The sequence below is a fragment of the Balaenoptera ricei genome, chromosome 1 (assembly GCF_028023285.1).
Source record: "Balaenoptera ricei isolate mBalRic1 chromosome 1, mBalRic1.hap2, whole genome shotgun sequence".
Lineage (NCBI taxonomy): Eukaryota > Metazoa > Chordata > Mammalia > Artiodactyla > Balaenopteridae > Balaenoptera > Balaenoptera ricei.
The window spans coordinates 83,861,835-83,876,291 of record NC_082639.1 but is presented as its reverse complement, the minus strand read 5'-3'; the positions used below and the strand labels follow the sequence as shown (position 1 = coordinate 83,876,291).

The window sequence follows — 14,457 nt, the reverse complement described above, 5'->3', positions numbered from 1 at the left end:
TCCTAGGCTGATCCTGGTGAGTATGCCAATTACTCTTCAAGGTGATTATTTCATACCTTCTTTCTTCTTGAGCTTCTCATACTCTTCTGCACCCCCAGTCTCCACACCCTTATCTATTCACCGCCAATTCTACAAACCTCCCAGGACCTGCATCCATATCCCTGCCCTCCATTCTGTTACTGTGGAATAAGGGTCCCTCCTGTCAAAGCCCAACTGCTCCCCTTGTGCTCAAGATTCCAACCCTTTTCATTTTTAAGATAAATGTGTTCCTGTCCTCACTCCTTTTCTCACCTAAATCAATTTTCCTTTATTGGATCATTTTTAACATCAAATAAATATGTCAGTTAACTCCCATCTTAAAAAAACATTCCCTTGATTACAAATTCTCTCATATTTCCCATCCAATTTTTCCATTCCCCTCCAAAGAAAAACTTGAAATGACTGTCTACAGACACTGCTTCTCTTCATCTCCCATTCTCTCCTCTGCCCATTTCTATCTGCCTTCCACAACCACCCTTCCATGGAAATGCTGCTCCTGTTTAGATCCCCAGTGACTAATTTGTTCCCAAGTCACCTAATGCCACCTATCAGCACCATATGACATAGCTAACTGCACTCCCATTCTTGAATCATTTTCCTCCTGTGGTTTTTGTGGACACCATTATCTCCTGATTCTCCTCCTATCTTCCTGGCTTCTTCTTCTCCACCTTCTTTGCTGGCCCAGTCTTCTTGACTAGACCTCTAAATATTAATGATCCCAGACTCTTCTCTATCCTAAGCTATCGAATACATTAGCCATTGGCTAATGCCAATGTATTTAAATTTAAAATAATTTAAATGAAATAAAATTAAAATTCAGTCCCTCCATAGCACTAGCCACATTTCAAGTGCTCAGCAGGCCATGTGTCTAGTGGACAACGTGGACACAAAACATTTCCATCATTGCAGAAACTTCTGTCGGACAGGACTGACCTAAATTCCCTCCCCAGGTGATCTCACCCAGTCCCATGGCTTTAAATACCATCTACATGCTGAATTCTAAATTTATACCTCTAGCTCTAACCCACACTTCAGATTTATACATAAACTGCCTATTTGACACAACTACTTGGATGTTTAACAGGCTAGTCAAACTAACAACCAAAACAGAAGACTTCATTTTCATCATCTCCTCCCCTTTCTCCGCTCACAAAAACTTGCTTCTCTTCCTGTCTGTCTAGTGTGAGCAAATGACACTATCCAGCCAGTTCTGAAGCCAAAAATCTAAGAGCCACTTTGATTCCCAATATCTAATCCATCAACGAGTCTTACTCTATCCATAAAATATATCTCAAATCTACCCTCTTCTACCTCCCACTGTCATCTTCCTCATCTAAGGTTTTTGTCTGTACTACTACTGTCATACAAGATCCCCTGCACCTAAATCTAGCACGTAGCAGGTGCTCATTAAATATGCTGACTAAATTAACAAGTACAATTCCATTCAATAGTGCACAAGAATCTTAATTTTAAAAATATTCATGAATAGTATTTGTCACAGAAACTTTAGAAAATAGGTTTAAGAAGATAATAAAAATCACTTCCCAGGCAGACTTTACTTATGGTTGATTATGGCTCAATACTATTATTCAGTTTATCAATTATTAATACATTTTCATGCTTTTCACACAGTATAATTTACCTCTGTGCAACTGTTAACTGCATTGTCAATGCAACTTACCTTCCCAAGAGAAATTTTAGTTGCTTCGTCCTGTTCAGTCCTGCCTTTTCTGATTAATCCAGTACATATTATTCACCTCTTAATTATATTCCGTGCCTGTCACAGCCCAGGACTCAGCTCACCCAGCAATTTGTGGGTGAATAAAACACTCCTGATTTATTGTGCTCAGGAGTTCCCAACTTTGTTCCTGTCTCCACCTGCCACCCAGCTCCTCCCTGCAGTCCTCAACTTCCTTGTCAGGAACACTGAACGGTTTGACCCTAGACTTAATTCAAAATAATCAACCAATAACTCCAAACAACGTCTGCTATTCCACCCTCTTTGATTCTCTGCATTTACTGGCAGCCACTAAAATGCTTGATCACTCCCCATTCATTCCATCTACAACTAAGTGTGATCAAACTGATATTTCGTACAGACACAGGTAATGACAGTAGTGAGGGGATGGGTACTAGGGAATGCAGGGGTGTCATTTGGGGCCTAGAGACTAACATTATTAATAAGCCAAACATCCGCATTGCCTGTGTCAGTTTACAACACCAGCTCAGACGCATTACCTTCGCAGCAATCCAAACACTGTTATTTGCCTACCCAGCAATGATCTTTCCTCCACCCTCCTCCAACATCCTCCTCTCCAAGAGAAAGTCCGTTTTGTTCAGTACCCACCCTCCACCAAACTGCCAGATACCACAGGTGAGTTGTATGCCATCCTCCATCCTACCTCAGACAGATTTGTGGTCTCATTCCTTTTATGAAGGGGCAAGTGATATTAATTTGGCCAAAAGGAGTGAAAGTCTGCTGTGGGAGGTTCTGGAAAAGGTTTCCTCACTCTTAAAAAAAAGATCCAAGGACAAGATAACCTCTTGAAATCTGGAGACTGCCCTGCCTGGATGTAAATTTCTGAGACAACTAATGTCTTCTTTTAAAAGCATGATGGCAGAGAGTCTTAGGCTGAAGCCATTGCTGGGAATGGCAGAGTGGGTAGAGGAAATAAAACTACATCTTTTGTAATATTCTTAAGCTGTTTTTCATACTGCGCCAGAGGCCCTACCTCTGGACTTCCAACTACGTATTTGTAAGCCCAGGGGATTCTGATTCCATCAAAATTTGAGAAGCATTGACTTCTAAGCCCACAATTATAAAATTTCTCCACCACTTACTAACACCATGCAGGATCTTAGTTCCACGACCAGGGATGGAACCTGTGCCCCCTGCAGTGGAAGCGCAGAGTCCTAACCATTGGACTGCCAGGGAATTCCCCACTAGCTAACCTTAGGCAAATTATTTAACTTTTATAGAATCCTTTTCTTTATCTGTAAAGAGGGGAATAATATTCACCTTATGACCTTATTGTGAGGATATAGGGTTAAGAGGATTTGATAGAATACAGGAAGTATGTGAGGTCCATTAGCCAGAAAATGATGCTACAAAGTACCTAAATGTCTCCCAAACTTGCCTGCTGATAGAAATAGACACATTGGTTAGAGGAGCTGACCTCAGTCCTCTCCCCTGGAGATTCTGATTCAGGAGATCCCTATTGTACTCTGAGAGGCTGCATTTTTTTTTTAAATAAATTTACTTATTTTATTTTATTTTTGGCTGCGTTGGGTCTTCATTGCTGCATGCGGGCTTTCTTTAGTTGTGGCTAGCAGGGGCTACTCTTCATTGCAGTGTGCAGGCTTCTCATTGCAGTGGCTTCTCCTGTTGTGGAGCACGGGCTCTAGGTGCCCGGGCTTCAGTAGTTGTGGCACGTGGGCTCAGTAGTTGTGGCTCGCGAGCTTAGTTGCTCCATGGCATGTGGGATCTTACCGGACCAGGGCTCAAACCCATGTCCCCTGCATTGGCAGGCGGATTCTTAACCACTGCGCCACCAGGGAAGCCCAAGGCTGCATTTTTAAAAACACATTCTAAGATCTAAGCAAGTTTGAAAATCAAGGAAGTTTGAATTTGGCAAAGGAATACACGGCGTAAACTCCTATGCAGCAGCAGTTAGGGTTTCCAGTTTCTAAATCTACATCTGCCACTATTTCACTTGAGCAAGCTGTTTCACCTTTCTGGACTTGTTTACTCATCTGTATACTTGTCCTATCTAACCTACAGGTCCATTGGGGACTGAAGGCAAATTACACTTGGGGTGAAGGGGCTTCTCTAATCTCAGCCTTTTTATATTGCTACAATGTGGATTAAGTAAACATAAAAATAAGCAAAATTGGGATTGGGGGAGGTGTTGCCTTTGTGGTAAAATTAACTGAATAGGACGATTCTTTCTCTATCTCACTACCTTAAACCACTGAACTTCCACTGCTCTCAGGAACATGCCGTAACTTGAGGTGATCACCCTCAGCTAGCTACTCTGGTCACACTGAGATCTGTGAAAAAGACTAGAAAAATTAAAAATATGAGTGCTGGGAAAGAGGAGATTTGGATGAGAACCCGAAATTCAATTTTTTGTACCAAGGTACCTTTCACTGGCAAGCACTTTCAGTAGCTGTGCATGTGCAACAGAAACATTTCCCTTGGCACGTATGCCACTGGCCTCAGGTGGAATTCACAAAGTTAGTTAATTTGGAACACCTGCTAACTTGGGCGGTCCTTTTTAGGGCGCCCAGCTGGCCTCACCTCCTCACGAACCGAAACCAAACTGCTCCACCGCTTTAATCCGCGAATTTCAGTTTACGCATGGGCGGTACGGGCGCAGAATCCCGCCGGGCACCCAGCGGAGTGGTCTGAGGCCAGGCTTCCGCCTCTGGCCCTGAACTCCTCCCACCACCAACAAGCCCCGCCCACCAAGGGGCCCACACCACGAGTTTGGGTCTCCGCAGCGCCCGTAGTTTTGAACTTTCACCGCTCCTGCGGCCGGCGCCGGGGGATAGCACGCATGCGTCTTGTCTTCGAATGGGTGGCACCCTTATCCTCGCGGCGGCGGCAGGAATCGTGGCCGTGCTGCTGGCAGTGCGGCTATGGGTAGTGCTGCGTCCCCGCGCCGCTGTGCCCCGGCGGTCTCTCAGCCTCTTGGTGGTGGCTGGGTCCGGTGAGTATCCGGGCGGTGACTGGCGGGCTCGGGTCGGGTACTACAAACCCCAGAGTCCACCGCGGCGCTGTTCGCAGGGCCCCTAGCACTTTGTGCAGCGTTGCATGCTGAGATTTGTAGTTTCTCTGCGGGACTGGAGCGGGTCAGCCCAGGCTGGGCAAAATGCTGGTCTGTTGTTGATGTGGCCCAGGCCGCATTTTTAATGACAAATGAGTTACTTACACTTGTCTGTAATTAAGCGTCTCTGTAGCGTATATTTTTCTAACAAATTGTTAGTGAACAGAGAGGACACAGAAGCCCGTGATGGTAACATGCAATTTGCCTGAATAAAAACTGCTGTTTTGCATTATTAATCTAGGCATTTGGGATTTAATTTAGGAATCACGAATACTACATGATAAGCGAGACAAAGCGAATTATCACATTTATAAATATACATATACAAAATCCACGAGGATAGAAACAATTACCTACTAACGGGAGAACAATACACACTTCAGGATATTGTGCCGGGTGATGAACAACAACCTGTGCAATCAGGTAATACAATCCGAAAGGAGTCGGCCAGCTCTGTAGGCGTACCGCTTTAAATGGACAGCTCTGACAGAGCGATACATATACATGCTGTGTACATTCAGAAATGCCAGGAGATTGCATCCAGATAGCATAATATTATAAGTATTAGCAAATGGTCTAAACTTATGTCCACGTGTAATTCATTACTTTATTCACCTAATGTATTTTGAGCCATAGGGGAGGTCAGGCACTAAGCTAAGCCCTGGAAATAACAAAACTGACGAATACGACTTGCCGTGGAGTGCTGACTATGTCCCAAGCAGTGTGAAAGCTGTGAGGACACAGCAGTGAATGAAATGGAGAATATAGAAAAACTAACAGAAAACGAAAAGCAGAATGGGTACTTGCCACAATAAGTGCTATAACCTGGGAAGTAAAAACTGTTATGGAAGTTCACGCTGGGCGCCACTTTTTCTGAACTTGAGACAGGAAGCTTCCTGGAAGTCGTGATGTCTAAACTGAGACTTGAAAGATGACTAAGAAGTAGCCAGACAAGGGGGAGCTGGGGCTTTGAGGGCTGCGAGGGTGTGAAAAGAAGGCCATAGCACTTGGGATGACCAGAGGTGCAAGGGCACTATTGTACTGAGTTGGATGTGGGGAGGCAAGCCCCATGCAGATCGCGTAAGGGTATTTTAAACCCTGCTCTACAGAGCTGTTGGCACTACTCCACTGCTTCCTACCATGCAGAGGTTAGGACCACGTGCCTCTAAATGAACATAACACCAGAGTTGAATCACATCTCTGCCACTTACTAATTTGGTGATCTTGTGCAAATTAGTTATCCTCACTGAGCCTTCTGTTTCCGCTTTGAAAAATGTGGGTTAGGAAGAGGCGAGGAGAAAGAAAGTTGCATTTTCGTCAGAATTGTCAGGTAAAGCCTCCTGGGGAGATGACAGATACTCAACAGCAAGGAGGCCAGAGTGGCTGGAGTAGACTGAGTAAGGGGGGAAGAAGCAGATGAGGTCCAAGAGGTAACAATAAGGGTCGGCTTACAAAAAGCCTTTTATTCCATATGAGAAGGGGAGCCCTTGGAGGGTTTTGAGCAGAGGTAAATAATTTGATCAACTCTTTTGAAGAAGATCAGTCTAGAGGCTGTGTTGAGAATAGACTCAAGTGGACACTTGAATGGACAAGTGCAGAGGAGGGAACAGACCAGGAAGCTTTGGTCATAATCCACGTGAGAGTGATGTGGTTTGGAGCAGGGTGCTAGCAAAAGAGGTGGTGAGAAGTGATTGGATTCTGGATATACTTTAAGAAAGAACTGAGAAGATTTCATTCCCAAAGGACAAGTCTTAATAAAAAAGTAAAATGCAAGATGAAGCTCATCATTTTAATGACTTTATTCGGTAACAAAGTTAATTTTTCAAAGAATGTATTCAGTGAGGGTTTCCTTTTAAGGAAAAAAAAAAAAAAAAGACTGTTAAAGCAGTTAAAATGAAGTTTTAATTGCAGTGGAAGATGTATATATTCGTATTTATCCTTAATTGTTCCAGCTCTGAAAACAAGTACCTACTTTGGAAACCACCACACTTTTTCAAAGTTAAAAACAAAAATGATAAAATGAGTATAAGATGTGCAAATTACTTGCCCTGCATAAGAAGATGGCTGACAAGTTATAAAGTTAAAGCATGATTCTAATTCCTGTTATACTTACTCTGTGCTGACTTTATTTCTATATCTAATTCCTTCTGGGATCTAGAGAGTAATCTTTCCCTTTCTACTATAAGAAATATATGCATTTGGAGAAAACACATAATTTGTCTGATTCACAACACAGAAACCTTCAGCAACTGTCTTCCCATTTTCCAGCCTACTTTCCTGACCTTACTTCACTCTCCTCTTTCTTCCCAGTGTTCCCACCATGCCTTGATCACCCATCCCAGATCTTACCTTCTCCTGTCTTAATAATCCCACCCCCACCCAGTGGCCTCCCTACTCATATCTGTCCATTAGCTGCACCTTTCAAGTCATTTCAGCCTTTACCAGGGATCTCCCCTATGCTTAGGACATTGTTTTTTCATAACCTTTTGCTTGTTCCCTCCCCCAAACCCCATTTTAATTTTTCTTGCTGTCTTGCGTCACTCTCTGTATATCTGTGTGTCTTGTCCTTTCCCCACCAGACTTCTTGATAACAGGATCTGTGTCTTATACTTCTTTGTACCTTCCTCAGCTAGTACAGTAGCACAACCTACTGCTGGTGCTGATTTTATTTTTATACGTTTATTATCCTCTTCCCCCATATAAAGGTAGTATTTATACAAGGGCATAGATTATCATTTCCAAATACTCCTTCTGTGTTTTGAGAAATACACAAAACATAGTATTAGTATAATGTAGTCAGATGGATATGTCCATTACCGGTTTCTTAATCTCAGGCCTTCCAATATTTTTTTCCAGGTGGTCATACCACTGAGATCCTGAGGCTGCTCGAGAACTTGTCCGATGCTTACTCTCCTAGACATTATATCATTGCTGACACTGATGAAATGAGTGCCCATAAAATAAATTCTTTTGAAGTAAATCGAGCTGATAGAAACCCCAGTGCTGTGGTAAGTGATAATTTCTATGTCTAAGAAAGTTACAAGTTATTTATTGAATTTAATTTTCTCTAGAAACAATCTCATGACCCTTCAGTGCCCTGCTCACACAATGCAGTCAACTGTTTATTGCTGATGAAATATAGTTCTTTTACTACCCAAATATAAAAACTTCTTTAAAATAACTCTTCAAATAAAAATGGTTGCTTGATTTCTTATATTCTCTTCTATTATTTAAATAGAGAAAATTGTTTCTCAGTAATTCCAACTGTGAAAATTGTTTCATTTATACTTACATAAAGCATCCAGTTCACGTGCTTATTGGTTCTTCTTTAAAGTTCTTTATCAATGTATTACGTGTATTGATGATTTATCTATTACTACTTCTTATTCTTCCAATTATATCTGTATCTGCCTTTAAAATTACTTCTCTGCTCCTGGTTGCTCACTCGTTTTAGCATTATAGCAGAATTTGGGGTAAATTGAAAAAAGTGGAACTACTTAATCAGGAAGGAAACTAGAGCTGTTCCTTGTTAGATCGTCTCCATCCATCCCTCTCTCTGGTACCTGCCCGGCCACAGGGCTCCAACAGGTGGTTCAGGAGTGGATAGGCGACCCAGCTCAGGCCACCCAAAGTGTTCCTCCAGGCTTTTTGGACTTGGGGACCCAGAAAATGAAAGTAGTCTTTCTTCAGGGGTTCAGCTCTGTAAAAGAGAAAACTTGGAAGCTGCCAGCTGTCTTGTTTTCACCTGCTGGCTAAAGACAGACTGCAGCTAGAGAAAAGAATGAAGTTCATCCACAGGAAGAACAAGATTGGAAACCAGATGGTGACTCCTGCCTTCACTGACTCCAGAGCTGCTTCCATATGGGCCCTGTCTTGGTGGTTCTTATGTTTCTTGGAAATCAGGATCCACTAATATAACTCATCCTCCACTGACCTTTTTAGTTGGTTAAAGCCTGCTTTAGTTACGTCTTGTTCACTTGTAAACATGATCCCTCAATAACGCACTACTAAATTGTGTTCTTGGAAAATCCACATCAAACAATCTTGGAATGCGCCGATGACTATTCAGCCGTAGCGAAATAAATGGTATGTTTTTTCTTTGTGGGAGATGAGCCAAAATGCTTCATTTCTGTTTCAGGACTCAATACCGTATTAGTTTCCTAGGGCTACTGTAACAAAGTACTACACACAGGGTAGCTTGAAATAAGAGAAATTTATTCTTTAATGGTTCCAGAGGCTAGAAGTCCAAAATTAAGGTGTCAGCAGGGCCGTGTTCTCTCTGGAGGCTCTGGGGTGAATCCTTCCTCACCTCTCCCTAGCTTCTGATGGTGGCCAGCAGTCCTTGGCATTTTCTGGCTTGTGTCAGCATTACTCTCGTCTCTCCCTCCATTGTCACAGGGCCATTCCTGTGTCTGTCTTCACAGGCCCTTCTTATAAGGACACCAGTCATTGGATTTAGGGCCCACCCTATTCCAGTACGACCTCATCTTAACCTGATTACATCTACAAGACCCTATTTCCAAATAAGGTCACTTTCATAGGTTCCAGGTAGACATGACTTTTTGGAGGACACTATTCATCCCTATACAAATACATACACTGGACTATTTCAGGAAAAGCCTCCTGTTTGACATAAAGCAAAACAAACTTTTTCCTTTTAGCAAGTGTGAAAGGAGAAATAGTAGAGACTATTGAGTATGCCAGTAATTGATCCTTTCAGTAACGGGTGAAACAGATAATAGTAGCTTCATTTTACAAATGAGATAAATGAGGCTCAGAGGCAAAAAAAACTCAGCCAAGGCCCTGCCAAATATGTGGGACTTACCTAAATATGTCTTCTCCAAAGCCTGTGCTTTTGCTGTACAGCCCACTCTGCCTCTTTTGTGTATTCTTTTACAATTCAAAACACTCAATGTGAACAGAATGCATTGAGAATTCTTATCCGAGGCATCAGAGACTTAAAATGTCATTTAATCTCTTATCTTAGAGTATATACTGGAATTGGAGAGTTTATAGAAAATGATGGTAATTTTCTCACAAGAATAATGTAAAAAATCTTATAATTTAGCAGTGGCATACACTACTAGAAAAAAATATAATGATCAAAGGATTACAAATTTCTTATTGTTTTTCAGCATACAGAGTGGGTATCTTTGTTTTTACCAATTATTAGTGTGCGTGTTCTTTTCTTCTTTCTGAAATTGCACCCAATTTGGAGGCTCCAGTTTTAATTTAGCATACATATTGAATATTTCCCTCCAGGTCCATCACTGTATGTACCGTTTATTTGCTGAATTTTGTCAGGATTTAGTGAAACATTTAGAAGATTGTTATGTACTGTGGATCATGATGCTTTAGAACCCAGTAAGTTGGGTTTGATGCACTTTACTAAGAAAGCCAAAGATTTCAATTTTATAAGTGCCATTATTTTTTTCTCGTTATCACAGTAACACCACAGTATAGGACTAAGCATCTCTGTTTGACCTCCTTCCTCTGTTGGTTACTTTCCTGCTGGGGCAGTGCAACCCCTGTTAGAGAAAAAACACTATCTCATTCCTGAAATGGTCTGCTCATGCGTGAATCTAAAGCTGGGGAGAGTTTCTGCAGAGATGCAGAAGAGAGCCACTGAGGGCAGTAGAAGGAACATGACTGTTGTCCTTTGTGTCGACCACCCCTATAAGCCACACTAGGCGGACAGGAGGCAGGGCGGAGAGACACCTTCTGACCAAGCCTTATAAAGGGAGGAATACACTTCTCGTCTCTCTGTACACTTCAGCTAAGGGGACTTGTACCCGCAGCGTCCCTGACAGCTATCTTTTGTACCTTCCGTGGAGCTCACCAGACTGGGGAGAGGAAGGGTCTGACTGAAGAAATCAATAACGATCAATACATTTGCTGCAGAGCCCATGTCAGCCAAGAATACTGAACACTCTAGACCTGCAGTGTCTTGTAGAGGAGCCACCAGTACTGGCCCAGCACCATTTATTGAATAGTCCTTTGCCCACCGATCTGCGGTGCTTCCACCGTTAGATCAAGTTTCCATGTATGTATAGGTCTGTATCTGAGCTTTCTACTTTAACTGGTACATTTGTCTATCCTTGAGCTAATGTCAAGCTCTTCTTTTCTTCAGAAGTATCTTTTTTATTTTTTTTCCACATAGGTTTTTAAATTAGCTTTGAAAAGTTCACAAAGAACTCTGTTGGAATTTTGGTTTGAATTGAATTGAATCTGTCCATCAGTTTCAGGAGAACTTACATCTTTTTGATGATATCTTCCTATCTGGAAACATCACCTTTCTCTCCATTACAGTACTTAGATCTCCTTTAATGCTTTTCAGTAACATTTCTAATTTTCTTCATAAGAGTCTGGCATATCTTTTGTTGTGTTTATTTCTAGGTACCCTGTATTCTTTTATTATTGTTGTAAGTGGTATAACTTTTAATGATATTTCCTGTGTTGCAATATATAGAAATACAATTGAGTTTTATAAAGTCATCTTATAAGAACCACCTGGCTACACTCTAATCCTAATTTGTACACTTTTGTGTTATTAATGAAGATAATCTTATCATCTATAAGTAGTAATAATTGTGATTCTTTCTTTGTAATCCTTACATCTTTTAGTTCTTTTTTCTCATTTTGTTATTAGAACTTCCGGAACGGTAATGAATAGGAGCTGTGTAGTGGTCGTCTTTGCATTCTTTCTGCTTTAAAAAATGTGTTGAGTTTTATTTTAAATAATATTTAGTTGTTGATTTTTATCAAATGTCTCTTCTGCATCTGAGATGATCTTATAGTTTTTCCAACTTGTTTTGTTTATATGGACAATTACATAGTTATGAACTAGTCTTGAATTCCTGGAATAAACCCAGTTTGTTCATGGTGCATTGTATTTTAATGCATTGCTGGATTTGATTTGCAAACATATCATTTAGGATTTTTTTGTTTATGTTCATGACGGAGATTGCCCTGTATTTTTCCTTTCTCATGCTGTTCTTTAGTTTTGGTATCAAGGTTACACTAGTCTCATTATGTGAGTTGTAGGGTATACACAACTTTTTGCTCTTTGGGGGAATTTGTATAAGTATGGAATTAATTTTTTTAAGTTTTTTTTCTTACAATATTATTAACTGCAGTCACCATGCTGTATTGCATCCCTATGACTTCTTTATTTTATAACTGCAAGCTTGCACCTTTTGACCCCTTCACCCATTTCCCTCACCCCCAATGCCCCACCTCTGGTAACCACCAAATCTGTTCTCTATATCTGTGAGCTTGGGTTTTTTGTTTTCTGGTTTTTTAGATTCCACATATAAGTAAGATCATATTGTATTTGTCTTTCTCCGTCTGACTTATTTCACTTAGCATAATGCCCTCAAGGTCCATCAAGGTAGTCACAAAGGGCAAGATTTCCTTCTTTTTTAAGGCTGAATAATATTCTGTTGTGTGTGTGTGTATGTATGTATCAATCACATTATATTCAGTATTTATCCATTCATCCATTGGTAGACACTTAGGTTGTTTTCATGTTTTGCCTATTGTAAATAATGCTTCAATGAACTTGGGGTAGTGTATATCTTTTTGAGTTAGTGTTTTCATTTTCTTTGGATAAGCATCCAGAAGTGGAATTGCTGGATTATATAATAGTTCTATTTTTAATTTTTTGAGGAACCTCCATACTGTTTTCCATAGTGACCACACCAACAGTGTACAAGGGTTCCCTTTTCTCCACATCCTTGCCAACACTTGTTATCTCTTGTTCATTTTGTGCATGTGTGTGTGTGTGTGTGTGTGTACCACATCTTCTTTATCCATTCATCTGTTGATGGACACTTAGGTTGCTTCCATATCTTGGCAATTGTAAATAATGCTGCTATGAACATTGGGGTGCATGTATCTTTTTGACTTAGTGTTTTTGTTTTTTTTCAGATATATACCCAGGAGTGGAATTGCTGGGTCATATAGTAGTTCTATTTTTAGTTTTTTGGGAAACCTCCATACTGTTTTCCACAGTAGCTGCACCAATGTACTTTCCCACCAACAGTGTAGGAGGGTTCTTTTTTCTCCACATCCTCACCAACAAATGTTATTTGTGTTCTTTTTGATGATAGCCATTCTGACAGGTGTGAGGGGATATCTCATTGTGGTTTTGATTTGCATTTCCCTCACAATTAACGATGTTGAGCATCTTTTGATGTGCCTGTTGGCCATCTGATGTCTTCTTTGGAAAAATGTCTATTCAGGCCTTCTGCCCACTTTTTAATCAGGTTGTTGGACTTTTTTTTTTTTGATGTTGAGTTATATGAGCTGTTTATATATTTTAGATATTAACCCCTTGTTAATCATATCATTTGCAAATATTTTCTCCCATTCAGTAGGTTGTCTTTTCATTTTGTTGATGGTTTCTTTCGATGTGCAAAAGCTTTTAAGTTTAATTAGGTTCCATTAGTTTATTTTTGCTTTTGTTTCCATTGCTTTAGGAGACAGATCCAAAAAAATAGTGCTACAATTTATGTTGGAGTCTTCTGCCTATGTTTTCTTCCAGGAGATTTATGGTTTCTGGTCTTACATTTAGGTCTTTAATCCGTTTTGAGTTTGTTTTTTCTACATGGTGTTAGAGAATGGTCTAATTTCATTCTTTTGCATTTAGCTGTCCAGTTTTCCCAGTGCCACTTATTTAAGATACTGTCTTTTCTCCATTGTGTGTTCTTGCCTCCTTTGTCCTAGATTAATTGACCATAAGTGCATGGGTTTATTTCTGGGATCTCTGTTCTGTTCCATGGATCTGTGTGTCTGTTTTTGTGCCAGTACCATACTCTTTTGATTACTGTAGCTTTGTGGTGTAGTCTGAAGTCAGGAAGCATGATTCCTCCAGCTGTGTTCTTTTTTCTCAAGATTGTTTTGGCTATTTGGAGTCTTTTGTGTTTCCATACAAATTTTAAAATTATTTGTTCTAGTTCTGTGAAAAATGCCTTTGGTATTTTGATAGATATTACATTGAACCTGTAGATTGCCTTGGGTAGCATGGTCATTTTAAGATTATTAGTTCTTCCAGTCTATGAACATGGTATATCTTTCCATCTGTTTGTGTCATCTTCAATTTCTTTCATCAGCGTCTTATAATTTTCCAAGTACAGCTCTTTTACCTCCTTAGGTAAATTTATTCCTAGATATTTTATTCTTTGTGATGCAATTGTAAATGAGATTGTTTCCTTAATTTCTCTTTCTGATAGTTCATTGTTAGTGTATAGAAATGCAGCAGATTTTTGTATATTAATTTTGTATCCTGCAGTTTTACCAGGTTAATTGATTAGCTCTAGTAGACTTTTGGTGGTGTCTTTAGGATTTTTTTATGTATCATGTCATCTACAAACAGTGACAGTTTTATGTCTTCCTTTCCAATTTGGATTCCTTTTATTTCTTTTTCTTCTCTGGCTGTGGATAGGATTTCCAATACTATGTTGAATAAAAGTGGTGAGAGTGGGCATTCTTGTTTTGTTCCTAATCTTAAAAGAAATGCTTTCAGCTTTTCACCATTGAGTATGATCTTAGCTGTGGACTTGTCATATATGGCCTTTATTATGTTGAA

At 40.3% G+C, this 14,457-nt stretch overlaps 1 protein-coding gene across 5 annotated transcripts in view; it reads left to right on the top strand.

Annotated features, from left to right (window-relative positions):
* The first annotated feature begins 4,410 nt into the window (after nt 1-4,410).
* Nucleotides 4,411-14,457, top strand: part of ALG14 (ALG14 UDP-N-acetylglucosaminyltransferase subunit) — a 116,536-nt gene continuing 106,489 nt past the window's right edge. For 2 of the 5 annotated variants that reach the window (XM_059900222.1, XM_059900213.1), the window contains exons 1-2: nt 4,413-4,751; nt 7,725-7,876. In XM_059900222.1, coding sequence (XP_059756205.1) covers nt 4,616-4,751; nt 7,725-7,876 — 288 coding nt within the window. In that variant the 5' untranslated portion in view covers nt 4,413-4,615. Of the gene's footprint in view, nt 4,752-7,724; nt 7,877-14,457 lie in introns of all 5 variants that reach the window. The other 3 variants (XM_059900204.1, XM_059900242.1, XM_059900232.1) reach the window with 3 other exon arrangements.